The following is an 11,134-nucleotide window of genomic DNA, read 5'->3' as shown; positions in this document are numbered from 1 at the left end:
CCAGCTGCAGGGGGCAGCAGTGAGACATCCCTGCTGTGTGTTAGCATGCTAATGTTTGCTAATTACCACTGAGCACAAAGTACAGTTGAGGCTGATGGGAGTGTCTCCTTGTAGCACGAGAGGAAAAGTCAGTCATCATCTGAGAACAATGAATGTCTAACAAGTTGTGATCCAATCCATCAGGGGTGTCCACACACTTCTGATGATAATGTATCTATACTATAACACATCAGAGTGAAAAGTGGCATAATTACTGTCACAACAAAAGCTCCACCAACGAAGCATATACTTTATGTCAAGATTGCATCACACTTGATTGTTCTGCCATTCCTGTTGCTGTTGTCAGCCTCCTCTATCATACTGATTATGAGTTACCAGTCCCCCTGCACAGAGGTCACAGTGATATCTAATCCATACTATCCCCCTCCTCATGCCTCGAAATATCATGTGAGGTCAGAAAACAGCACATAGGGACACCAGACCTTCATCACCTCATTTTCAGATACGAACTGGAGCTCTGACGTTGCCGCGCTCTAGCTGGGCGGTGCATTGACTCATCAGACAGTAAGCGGGGGCCTGAAGCAGATATGTCCTTATCTCTGGTGAACTAACAAACAGTTATTAACGGTAAATTATTGTACATCTCAAATGGCTTATGAGGCTGCTGACTTCAAAGAGACGGTCCTTTGCAGTGAGATGCTTTGATGTGACACGCATGCAGGAAGTCTGTCATGGGATTAGGAAGCAAAGAGCATTACTTTTATATGAAGCTTCTGTGCATATCCTAATGCCTGTAGAGAAATTCAAATTGAATAGATAGCATCATGGTTAAAAAGTGGGTTGGTGAAAGTGTGAGAAACGTTTAATACGATCATCTGTTTTAATGCTTACATAACTAACTTTCAAAAGGATTTTCTCCCCTTCCTTTTACTTATCATTTGCTTTTCTTTACTTTTGCTTCACTTGAAGACGTCCTGCAGCCCCAAGATGTCTCTAAAAGTGATAAACTGTCATGGCTACTGGTGCTGTAACTCAGTCATTTTGGTAAATTCATTAAATAACTAAACAAAGTCAGGGCCACAGGTATCACGACATGGTTTCAACAGGTGGAGCTAAAGTACACTTCATGGCCTGGACCGCATTGACATGAGTTCAAAGTGCAAAGCTAAATGTGTGAGGAATGTGAGCTATATCTGTCTACAGCTTCACACCGCAGGCCGCACTCCCTCCCACTCCGCCTGTCAAAGCTGAGACTGTGTGAGCCTGCTCTGGGCAAGGGCTTAGATATTTAATCTGTGAGTCCAGGTGTGAGCTGATCGATATCTGCTGTGTGTAGTACAGTACCGCCTCTTTATCACTCCTCCTCCCCTGTGTTTCAGTGAGTGAGTGTTCCTCCGTCGATCAATAATCCTTTGAATTTGCCTTATGAATAAATATGAATATGGAGGGACTGTGAGATACTGAATGCTGGCGAAGTGTGTGCCCCCTGTCACCTCTTCTTTTCAGGGAGCTCTGTCAGGGCTCATCACTAAGTCGGCTGTAAAACAGGCGTTTCCTCTCATCTCAGTGTGGTTTATAATGTCGCTGTTGTTTAGCAGGTATGATGTTTACTATGTTCACCATCTCAGTTTATCATGTTAACATTTGCAAATTAGCATTTACAAATTAGAGCTGAGGCTGATGGGAATGTCTTAAGTTTTGGTCATAAAAGTATTGGACAACTAAAATTTTTGACCTGCAGTTACCTTGACGTCTGTTCTAAATGTCATGACAATCTTTTCCATTGTTGTCAAGATGTTTCAGTGAAAACTAGACTGTGTCAGCCTCATGGCACGACAGGAAAAATGGTAAATTACTGTAAAACTGGGGTTGTTTAAAAAAAAACATTTGAAATGCTGATTAACTGAGTTGGATTCTTTTTTTTCTGTCCTAAAAATGCAGCTGTTAGTGGGTAATAGTGTAATACATACTGTATCATTAATGCTGCTCTTAGCTGCAGCCATCATAGACACGGCTAAAAAAAAAAAAATGTCCCTGGTGTTTTCTTAAAAATCTCTACTTAGCAAATGTAATTATTTATATTTTATTGGTTTTCAGGCCCGGCATGGATGAAGCAGACGGGTACCAACAAAGGCTGCAAGCCATCGCTGTGAGAAAGCCTTTCTCTCTGTCTTTGCTTTTGCCCTTTCACTGTCCACTTCAGTCTGCTTTCAACCAACTTGAACTTTCGCCTCATGTCAAAATAATCGTTCTGCACCAACATCGTCTTACGTCACTTCAGTGGAACGGTCTCACTTGATCTGCGCCGCCTGAAGTGAGCACGCACAGAACATTCCCCAGTCAACTTTCTGGCCAATAAGCACTGATCTGTGAAACCAAAGGTTGGAGGGCCTGAGTGCAGCCTGCTTGACCTCTCTCCAATGTAAAATCTGCCCATACACGAGTGACCCACTTCACCAGACGCAGTGAAGGCCTGGAGTGGACCTCGGCATTACATTAACAGTACAGAAACAGCGTCAGCATGCATACAATGTGCTGTGTCACTGAACTATTTCTCTCGGCATCCCTGCACTCTGCCAGCTGTATCTCCTTCTGTAATGTGTCGGTCACGTCTCCTAAAAATATCCCCTCTCCCTCTCTCTCTCTCTCTCTCTCTCTCTCTCTCTCTCTCACTCTCTCTCTCTCTCTCTCGGTCGTTCTCTGTACTCTGCTTTCATACAGAACCAGTCCTTGTCTTCAGGGACCATGACTGCAAAGGGGTGTTACCAGGGAATTATCTTAAAAAGCGGGTGTAACCCACCACCACAAGTACAGAGTTCTTGGATCAAGTTCTGTCTGTTGTTAGAGGAAGAAATACAGGAGTTGTTTGAGTTCACATTAACCTGCTTTTTTGGGAATAACTCAAGGGGTTGTTTTTTTTGCTGTTAAGAGATAACTTACAGGAAGACTTTGTGTGTGAGGGGTAAGTAGTGATAACTAGAAAACTGAATAAAGTGTCTTTTATGTGTGCATTTGACAACAGAAATGACTTAAAAGCAATGTAAATCCTCACAGGAATTAAATGGTGTTACTTTTCAGTAGCTGGGATTGTGCTGAGATTCAGATTTCCTGAAGTAGACGCTGTAAAACAGTGAATTCCACCATCCTGCTGTATCAGCTGTGCTATGAGATTTTCTTCCACAGGCAGACAGAGTGTTCCATCTTTGCTTTAACTGCTTCTTTATCAGCCCTCTCTGGTGACACACCTCAGCAACCCAGACAGGAGAGAGCAATCCACGCCGAGAGTGTTTGCATTTTCTTTTTTCTAGCATTCCCGCTTCAAAGATTTCACTTTTTCTACTGTCGCCAGGAGAGGCGTCGACAGCAGGAAGAAGAGAAGAAGCTGAGGAGGGAGGCGGAGGAGGAGTGGCTGAAGACGGCCCAGGAAAAGGTGACTTAAATGAAGCTGTTGAATGAAGGGATTGTGGAAGTTGAAGTTTGATATTTATATTGGTTGGTTTGGTTGATTGGGTAGATCGTTCATGCCTGTGTGATACATGTGAAGCTACTGTGAGCAGTCATTTAGCTTAGCTCAGCATAAAAACTGGAAAAAAGGGGGCAACACCTTGTCCATCTCTGGTAACAAAATCTGCCTTCCACCACCTTAAAACTCACAAATGAACATACCACAGCTTGTGAAACTGTGTCAAAGTGTGAAAATGACACATTGTGGTTTAAAATTTGGGAAATTCAGGGACAAGAGTGACATGAGAAGACCAATACTGAAACCAATATGAAGCTAGTTTAGTTTAACATAAAGACACAAATTAAAACCCGACATGTCATTTTTACACTTTGGTTTTTGTAGGGCTTCAGAAAACATGATGGCCAGGTTAGCTTGTGCTAAGCCAAGCTAACTAGCTGTGAAGGTTAGCTCCGTATTAATTGTTCAGACATGAGAGTTGTATCAATCCTCTCATCAAACTCTTGACCACAAAGCAACAATAAAATATTCCCTTAGACGGCTCTTTTTTTTGGAAAAGCTATGAAAACTGCCGGCTGGGATCTACCAATTTTGTTTTCATTGTTTTCCCTCCTTTCCGGCTGCCTCATGTTAAAAACTGACCTCTGGTGTGTCCCACCCTCATATCATGTCATGTCTTCTGACTGTTGCCAAGCTGAGCTGTTCGGCCGCCAACGCCTAGCTCAAGTGTTCTGGGTGGGGTCACTTGGATTTTATTATGACTCTGATTTACTCCCAGCAACACATAAGCAAGCTGCTTTCAGTGGATTTGCTGAAAAGCTCACTGATTTCCTGCTCCAGAAGCAGGGATTCTTTGTTTCTATGTCAACCTGACCTACAGGAGGAAATACATGTAATTAAAACTCTGTCTTTTCCAGCATTGGAAATAATAAAGTGATCTGAAGAGAGACGAACTGCAAGAGGGGAAGTGGTGATGTCAGGAAAAGAGAGATGGCACATTATTTTTGTATGGGTTGGGGATGCTTTGCACTGATCAGCATCACATCAACTACTTCACTGTTCCCTGAAGGACATGCTCTTTTGAAAGTAAACAACTCATAACAACCTACATTATCTGTGTAGGCCAGTGCTGCATCATGCACGCCGCCACGGCCTCCCACACAAACTGTGCTTTCTCCAATCCCATTTCCTTGAGGCAAGTACATTGCTAACGGCAGGGACAGATCATCCCCGCTGCAGTTGAATGAGTTTAGCCCGAAGATACAACAAGGTCTCCTCCATCTTTGTGGCGGTTAAATGTAACTTTCTCCTCAGAATATTTCAATGTGCAAATAATGTGAGAATTTAGGGAATACAAACATGGAACATCCACAAAATAAGTCTTCTGGGGATTCAAAGGCTGTGTGCTGCATGGTTGATTTAAGGTACAGTGTCAGTTTGAGCCCAAAGGAGAAGGAGGTATTCTCAGCATCTCCACGGTAAATACTGTCTATTTGGTTTTTTCCTGGTCCCCCCCACCAAGAGCGGGGCCCATGCAAGGATGCATGACCCAGATCTGTGTGGAGAGTTGGATCCGTTTGGGGCTTCATGTGATTGAAAAGGGGCATTTTCAGGTTGTTACTCCCGCTCACACCATCGCCAGGCAAGAGTGACAGATTGTATTTCTGTCACTCTCCGACTCCAGGAGCAGGAAGTCTGGGGCTCGGGGCTGTGGTGCAGAGCTGTGACACCTTTTCGCTGTCCCTCTCAGACAACAGCAGCCTACAAGATCCAAAATGGCAGCACCACAGGCCGGTTTAGGTCTGTAGAGGAGTCAAAATAGCAGAAGACCTGTGCCAGGTGGCCAGCTGCATGTCTTGATCCCCTCAACGACTGCATCTGCTCTGTGTGTCAACACAGGCACAAGGCTTGGTGCACAATGTGTTTTAGTTATTTCTCTGTTTTCTGCAGTGAAATATGGTGGAACAAAATTCACGCTAAAGAAGTTGTCCCATGAATCATATCGTAACTTAACGACTGTAACAAGGCACAGTCGAGCTGTCAAGCTAACATGCTAAATCAGAGTACATAGGGCTATAGGAGCTATACTCTGTGTCCAGAACATCAACAACACAATGTAGGAATGGATGAGTTGCGTGCTACCTATACCTGTATATACCTATATAGCCAAAAGTTAGGATATTATGAACTGACAACTAGTTTGTGAGGTTAAAAGTTAGGGTTAAAAACATTCCTCATGAGCACATCCACTGTGTCCTGAATGCTAACAGAGTTCAGTCTAGCATTAGCAGCTCTGTTCTGCTCTATACTGGATTGGGATGTTTACACTGCAGCAACCACAGCCAACGCTACCCAAGATAGTGTCACATTTTCCAAACACTCTGGTTAGTCCTCATCAAGTCATCAAGTGTTTTCTTTTGTAAAGCTACAAGTGAAACTATACATTAGGAAATGCTATCAATTATGTCAGCTAAGCGGCCAAATTGATGGCTAAACTGAGGGGCTGTGATTATCATAAACTGCATATGTGCCATGGCTTAATGAACCATCAATGGAGCCAGCAAGAGAGGGGGGCCACAAAGTCTCTCTGTTCCTCTGTCTCTCTTTCTTGATCTTTGAATTTTTCCTGATTTTTTTTCTCTCTCTCTCTCATTCTTATCTAGAGGAAGTACCTGAGGGAGCAGTGGCTCAGTGAAACAGCTCCAGCTCCTGTCCTTCCTTCACTCGAACCACCCTCACAGGAAGACGAGCACATAGCAGCGTGAGCCACATTTTACTGCTTCATTCATTATTGTACAGTGTTTGAGACATTCATGATGCAGGGCGCTGGAACACTTTATGTTACACTCTGCTGGTGAACAGATAAGCTTCACATGTCCATGTTTGCTATGAAGCACGGAGCACAGTATTTCCCTCACAGATCCACCTCTGTCTCACCATGACGAGATCAAACAGAAGGCAGCCATGTGACAGATGATGTGATGGATTATAGGCTAGGACATAAACACACACACACACACACACACACACACCTCACAATGCTTCTTTTTTCTTGGTGTCCACTGCTCTGAATCATTTATGCTATGAGCTCTAATGTGCATCTATTTGTGTTGGCACATTCGATGTGTGTGCGTGTGTGTGTCTGTGTGCGTGTCACGGAACAAACCAAAAGTCAAAAGACGCCCGAGGACGACGACGAGGAGGCAGCTGATGCCAGAAAAGAGGAACAAGCCTCCCAAGAAAACAAAGAATCTGTCAACTGCACAGCCACAGCCAGAGCTCTCTATCAGGTGAGACAGGCAGATGTTTCCAGAAATTCACACAGACAGACAAAACAGCAAGTCCGACGGATTTCATCATATGAAGTCGAAGATTTTATCTGTCCGGGTTTTCTTGCAAAATGAAGTTAGGAAATTTCGAGATGTGAATAAATAGCCCCAAAATATCTTCTGATCTGAGATGCTGTGAAAGCAGTGAGTAAGTAAACACAGCGCCACGTCCCCCTTTAGCTAAAATTCTCCTTAATGGCTGAACTTTTAGTGGATATGAAATAGGGGTCAGAGGATGCAAATGATGCTCAGTTTGGCCTCTTGCCACATCCCAAGAAGAGGAGCGTTAAATAAATAAATAGCACAACAAACAGAAAATAATCTAGTGGCCTGTACTAGATGTGGAGTACTTCGAGTTATGTTTCATGAATAAGAAATACAGAACAGTGCTACCACATAATGATTTAGAGCCGCATGACTAAATCAAACCAGAGCTTTACCCTGAATTTGGTGAAGAATTAAACAAATGTTGTGCTTGTTTTCATGAATATCATACACTTCTAAGTTTTCCCACTTTAACCTAAAGTAAAGATTTCTTAAGATTAGCCTATATTTATCATATATTGTACTTTTTTTTAGCATCAAGCAAATGCATCATTCAGTAGCGTGTGAACTTTAAACTCCGCCAAATGGTTGGCTTTACTGTACAGCCCAGATTTAGCTCAGTCTGACAGTGGCAACCCAGCAGCAGGACTGAACAAACCTCAGCGCCTCTCAGCGTGATGGGACTAAGCTTGGTTCAACACTTCTGACAATGGCTGTGAAATATTTATGGCAGGGCACAAGTTGGGGGGGGGCTCCAGAAACAGGACAGGAAGCATGTGTTTAAAGTTGCAGACTCAGTGTCTGTTTTAAGTGTCTGACCATGGAGAGCACTTAGAATTGTCTCTTCTCTTTCCCCACAGGCTGGCACTGACAAGGACGAACAAGGTAAGAAGTCAGCCGGGCTGTAATCGTCATCAGCTTACCATCAGCTTCCATCTCTTCTTTGTCACTCTCATGACTATGCCTGCCTAGAATCTCTCTTGACAGACGATAACTTACCATAACTAAGCCTTTGCGTGAAGAATAGTCATTTAAATCAGGGTGACAGAATGGAGCCACGGCTCAGAAACAGCTCTACTTTGACTGGAACGACATTATTTACGTTCTGTCTGCATGGCTCATTCTGCTGTACAAGTACACCATTAGGGCATCCCTTTTCAGCCAGTCTCCACTTTGTGCACAGAGAAGTTGGAAGGGAAACAAAAGTGTGAGAGGACAGAACAGCATTCGACACATCACTTAATATGAACATTTCAACACATCATATTCCAGTAAATTAAGAGTCTACTAATGACTCACTTCCCCCAAAACTTCGGTTGAAATTGTGATTCATGCACATTAAAAGCTCCACAAAGCTTTGTTTTGCTCTCTGAAGTCAAACTGACATTCGACTTCTCACATTTTATAAATGATGATGATGATACTATAGCTGTTGTGCAAAGGTTTCAATTTTTCCAAAAACATTTGTGGAAACAGTGTCCTTTTAGCTTTAGGCCTCTGTGGAGGCGTTTCCCCTGGCAGCGTTTAACAGACATTTGAGAGCCAGTGTGAACTTCAGTGCTACCCTGCTGACTGCAGCACATCATTGCCATCTATTGACCTTGTGCGGCCTGCCCAGCATTTTTACAGTGATTTCCAAGCAAAGGTACATTTTAATTTCAGTTGGACTTAATAATGCAGCATTTACCTTTTCTTTTTCAGTGAATAAAGAGGCTGAGGATCACTTCTCCGCACAAATGGCACAAAGGATGCTTCATGAAAGTGGGCAAGATGGCCGATCAGGTGAGGCACAAAAGTAGACTTTTGTAACTGTAACTGTAAAAACGTGTTGAGCGCATAGTATAGTAGTGTAATTGCCAGCCTGAGGATACTGAGGGAATGTATTCAGTATTTTTGGCTCAAAATGTGGTGGTTTGGGTCCCCTGTGGTGTAGATTAGCTTGTGTAACTGGCACTTGAAGAGATTTTAAAGGTCCTGTCCGACTACAGCCCTTTGAACAGAGGCCAAATATCATACCCTGGAAAATGATAAACATACCACGTGATAAATGGAACTCAGGCTACAGAACATCAGAATACAACCCTGACTCCAAAAAAGTAGGGATGCTGTATAAAACATAAATAAAACAGAATGTGATAAATTGCTAATCCTTTCTGACAGATAGTCAATCGAAAATGCTACAAAGGCAGTGTAATTTAAGTTTTACCACATCAGTGTCATTGATTTTTGTAAATATAGTATGCTTATTCTGAATTTGATGCAGCAACATGTTTCAAACACGTTATGGAATGCTCCAAAAACACCTGTTTGGAACACTCCACAGGTAAAAAGGTTCATTGGTAACAGGTGATCATGATTGGGTATGAAAGGAGCATCCTGGAAAGACTCAGTCGCCTACAAGTGAGGACGGAGAGAGGTTCACCACTTTGTGAACACGTGATTGTGTGAAGCAGATTACTACATGAGCTCAGGGACACTTTGTAAACTGTTGGTGGTTCATTTGCAAATGACTGCATTCAGTTTTTATTAACATTTACGCAGCATCCCAACAGTTTTGGAACCGGGGTTGAACAATTTTTTCATAAAAAGAAATTTAGCCTACAAATTATCAGAATATCATCAGTTATTTGCATTAGTCTCCCTATTCTCCTCTTGCAAATGATAACCTCTTTATTTAATGTAGCTCTGCCCTCCGGGTACGACTTAACGATGGCGCTGAGGTGAACAGCCTGAGAACAATGTTATATTTAGCCCACTTTGTTATTTCTGTTCGTTAATTTTTTATGCCCGCTGGATGGCTGTGTGGAGTTAAAAGCTGCTGCTTATTGTGTCTCTCTATATTTTCTATTGTGCCGGCTCACATTAGTTACACAGAGCTGAGATCCTGACCTGGCGTTAACCTTTGCACCTCTCACCTGTTAATTACACCTCGGCCTGTGATACAGTTAAGCTCAGTGTGATTAGATAAAAACAAGGACTTGTCCTAGACTGCAAATGACTTCAACTGCAGAGAATTTTAATATTTAGCTGTAGTTTAGCCTTGACAGTTGTCTCCCCTCCAGCATTTTATCTTAATTAGAATTCCGTTCTGTCTCCTATATTACAGTCCTGGGAACGTTGGCAGTGCAGGTCGAGAGAGACCCTCGGACAGGTGCCACTGTCATCAGGTCAGTGGCCCCTGTGTCCACACCAGCTGGTGCTCCGATGGCTACCGCTGTCTTCGACGATGGCAGGAAGAGTATCCACGCTGTGGGTGGGGTGGGAGGTCAACCCTCGACTGAAGAGCTGGGCCAGATCTTGAGCGTTATCGATGGCGTTGGGATGAAAGTGCTGCTGGATGAGGTCACAGTCACGCCAAACAAGGCAGAGACAAAAACAGAGGATGCAGATGCCAGCAGAGCCCCAGAGGGAAAAGTCCTGTCTTTTTCTACCCATCATGCCATTTCAGAGGAGGACAATAAGCAGTTTGACAGCTCTAGAAGCTATGACTTGGAAACTGAGCCGGGGATAGAGGACTGTGCTGTGAGCACGGGAAAGGAGGAGGATAAAAAAGAGGACAGAGGCATCACAGTGGTTAGAGACATTGCTGGAGAAGTCGGTAATGTGAAGGATCAAAGCTTGGAGGAAGGCCCAGTCACTCTTTTATTCCTGGGATACACTGATTCTACAAGCGAGCAAGGTCACGGCGAAGACGAGCACGAAGGCATGCTCACTGTGGAACGAGTGATTATCACAGAGGACGGAGAGGAACTTGTCTTAGAACCTGAAGCGTCTGCTTCACCTCAGACAGGCAAAGAGTCCCAAGACCAAGTGTTTCAGGACATTCCCCTGGAAGAAAATGCGGAGGCAGGAGTTAAAGTCCAGGGAGAGGAAGGTGATAAGGGACTGCGTAATTCGACTTTACCCAGTGCAGCAGGGGGAGGGGGCACTTCCAAGCGCAAGACATGTCAGTGCTGCTCTGTCATGTAAGAAAATGAAACTCCCTCATCAGCCTTAATTGTGCCATTTGGAATATTTGAGCCTTCCATCAGACACTGTATGCTGCATTGCTGCCTTAATGACTAATATCAACAAATATACCACCATCTGGTTTTATCTTACCATGATTTTGGCTCTGAGCATCCACCACTTCACTTCACCAAAGACAGAGATATTTGTTCTGTTGTGTGTCCTCTGTAGCAGCTGTGGGTTAACAACAGCTCTGAGGGACTATTAAAATCCACTTCTTCCCTCTGGTGGACAAAGCTGAGAATTTCAACATGCCCTCCTGCAGGCATGCACATACGTCTTATCTCAA

The 11,134-nt window shown here is 43.6% G+C and overlaps 1 protein-coding gene across 1 annotated transcript; it reads left to right on the top strand.

The window, feature by feature from the left end:
- The first annotated feature begins 2,104 nt into the window (after positions 1-2,104).
- LOC143333895 (uncharacterized) lies at positions 2,105-11,019 on the top strand. Its single transcript, XM_076752269.1, has 7 exons — positions 2,105-2,149; positions 3,350-3,430; positions 6,127-6,224; positions 6,636-6,753; positions 7,698-7,722; positions 8,539-8,619; positions 9,944-11,019. Exons 1-7 carry the CDS (start codon positions 2,105-2,107, stop codon positions 10,804-10,806), a joined length of 1,311 nt encoding a protein of 436 aa, XP_076608384.1. The 3' UTR covers positions 10,807-11,019.
- Positions 11,020-11,134: the final 115 nt, after the last annotated feature.

The sequence above is a fragment of the Chaetodon auriga genome, chromosome 16 (assembly GCF_051107435.1).
Source record: "Chaetodon auriga isolate fChaAug3 chromosome 16, fChaAug3.hap1, whole genome shotgun sequence".
NCBI classification, from domain to species: Eukaryota; Metazoa; Chordata; class Actinopteri; order Chaetodontiformes; family Chaetodontidae; genus Chaetodon; species Chaetodon auriga.
Note: the sequence above shows the minus strand (reverse complement) of the source record. Positions and strands in the feature narration are given on the sequence as shown.

Coding starts and splice junctions, on each gene's coding strand:
- LOC143333895 (XM_076752269.1), top strand. CDS start 2,105: ATGGATGAAGCAGACGGGTACCAACAAAGGCTGCAAGCCATCGCT. Junction 7,723..8,538: donor CACTGACAAGGACGAACAAG/GTAAGAAGTCAG, acceptor TTTCTTTTTCAG/TGAATAAAGAGGCTGAGGAT. Junction 8,620..9,943: donor TGGGCAAGATGGCCGATCAG/GTGAGGCACAAA, acceptor CCTATATTACAG/TCCTGGGAACGTTGGCAGTG.